This window comes from Apaloderma vittatum, unplaced genomic scaffold (assembly GCF_000703405.1).
Source record: "Apaloderma vittatum isolate BGI_N311 unplaced genomic scaffold, ASM70340v1 scaffold37610, whole genome shotgun sequence".
Classification (NCBI taxonomy): domain Eukaryota; kingdom Metazoa; phylum Chordata; class Aves; order Trogoniformes; family Trogonidae; genus Apaloderma; species Apaloderma vittatum.
In genome coordinates, this window is record NW_009695678.1 from 2,253 (window position 1) to 2,616 (window position 364).

Consider the following 364-nt stretch of genomic DNA (forward strand, 5'->3'; position numbering starts at 1 on the left):
GACAGGAAGGGAGACCCCCAGTCCTCTGCCACCTCCAGCTCCACAGTGAGCACCTGGCTCCCTTGGCCAAAGAGGCTCCGGACAGCTCGTCCCACATCCAGCGTGGCCCAGCCAGCCCTCCGCACCTCCAGCTGTGTCTCACTGGCCACGGTCCTGTTCAGCCCCGTCGGGTCTGGCTGCAGGAGTCTCACGGTGACAGGATGCGTCCCGGGGCCAGGGACTGTCCAGAACAGGTAGAGGGTAGCTTGTAGGATCTCGGTGCTCCCAGCAAGTTCTTGGGCAAAGCGGAAATGCAGGCGAACGCTGCGGGAAGTGGAGGACCCTGTGCACAGAACCGAAAGCAGAATCAGAAGGTGAAGCGAGG

The 364-nt window shown here is 62.9% G+C and overlaps 1 protein-coding gene across 1 annotated transcript in view; it reads right to left on the bottom strand.

The window, feature by feature from the left end:
• Positions 1-364, bottom strand: part of LOC104276010 (inhibin beta C chain-like) — a 1,087-nt gene that overhangs the window by 404 nt on the left and 319 nt on the right. The window contains exon 2 of the mRNA XM_009872154.1: positions 126-303. Within this exon, the coding sequence (XP_009870456.1) occupies positions 126-303 (178 nt within the window). The remainder of the gene's footprint in view (positions 1-125; positions 304-364) is intronic.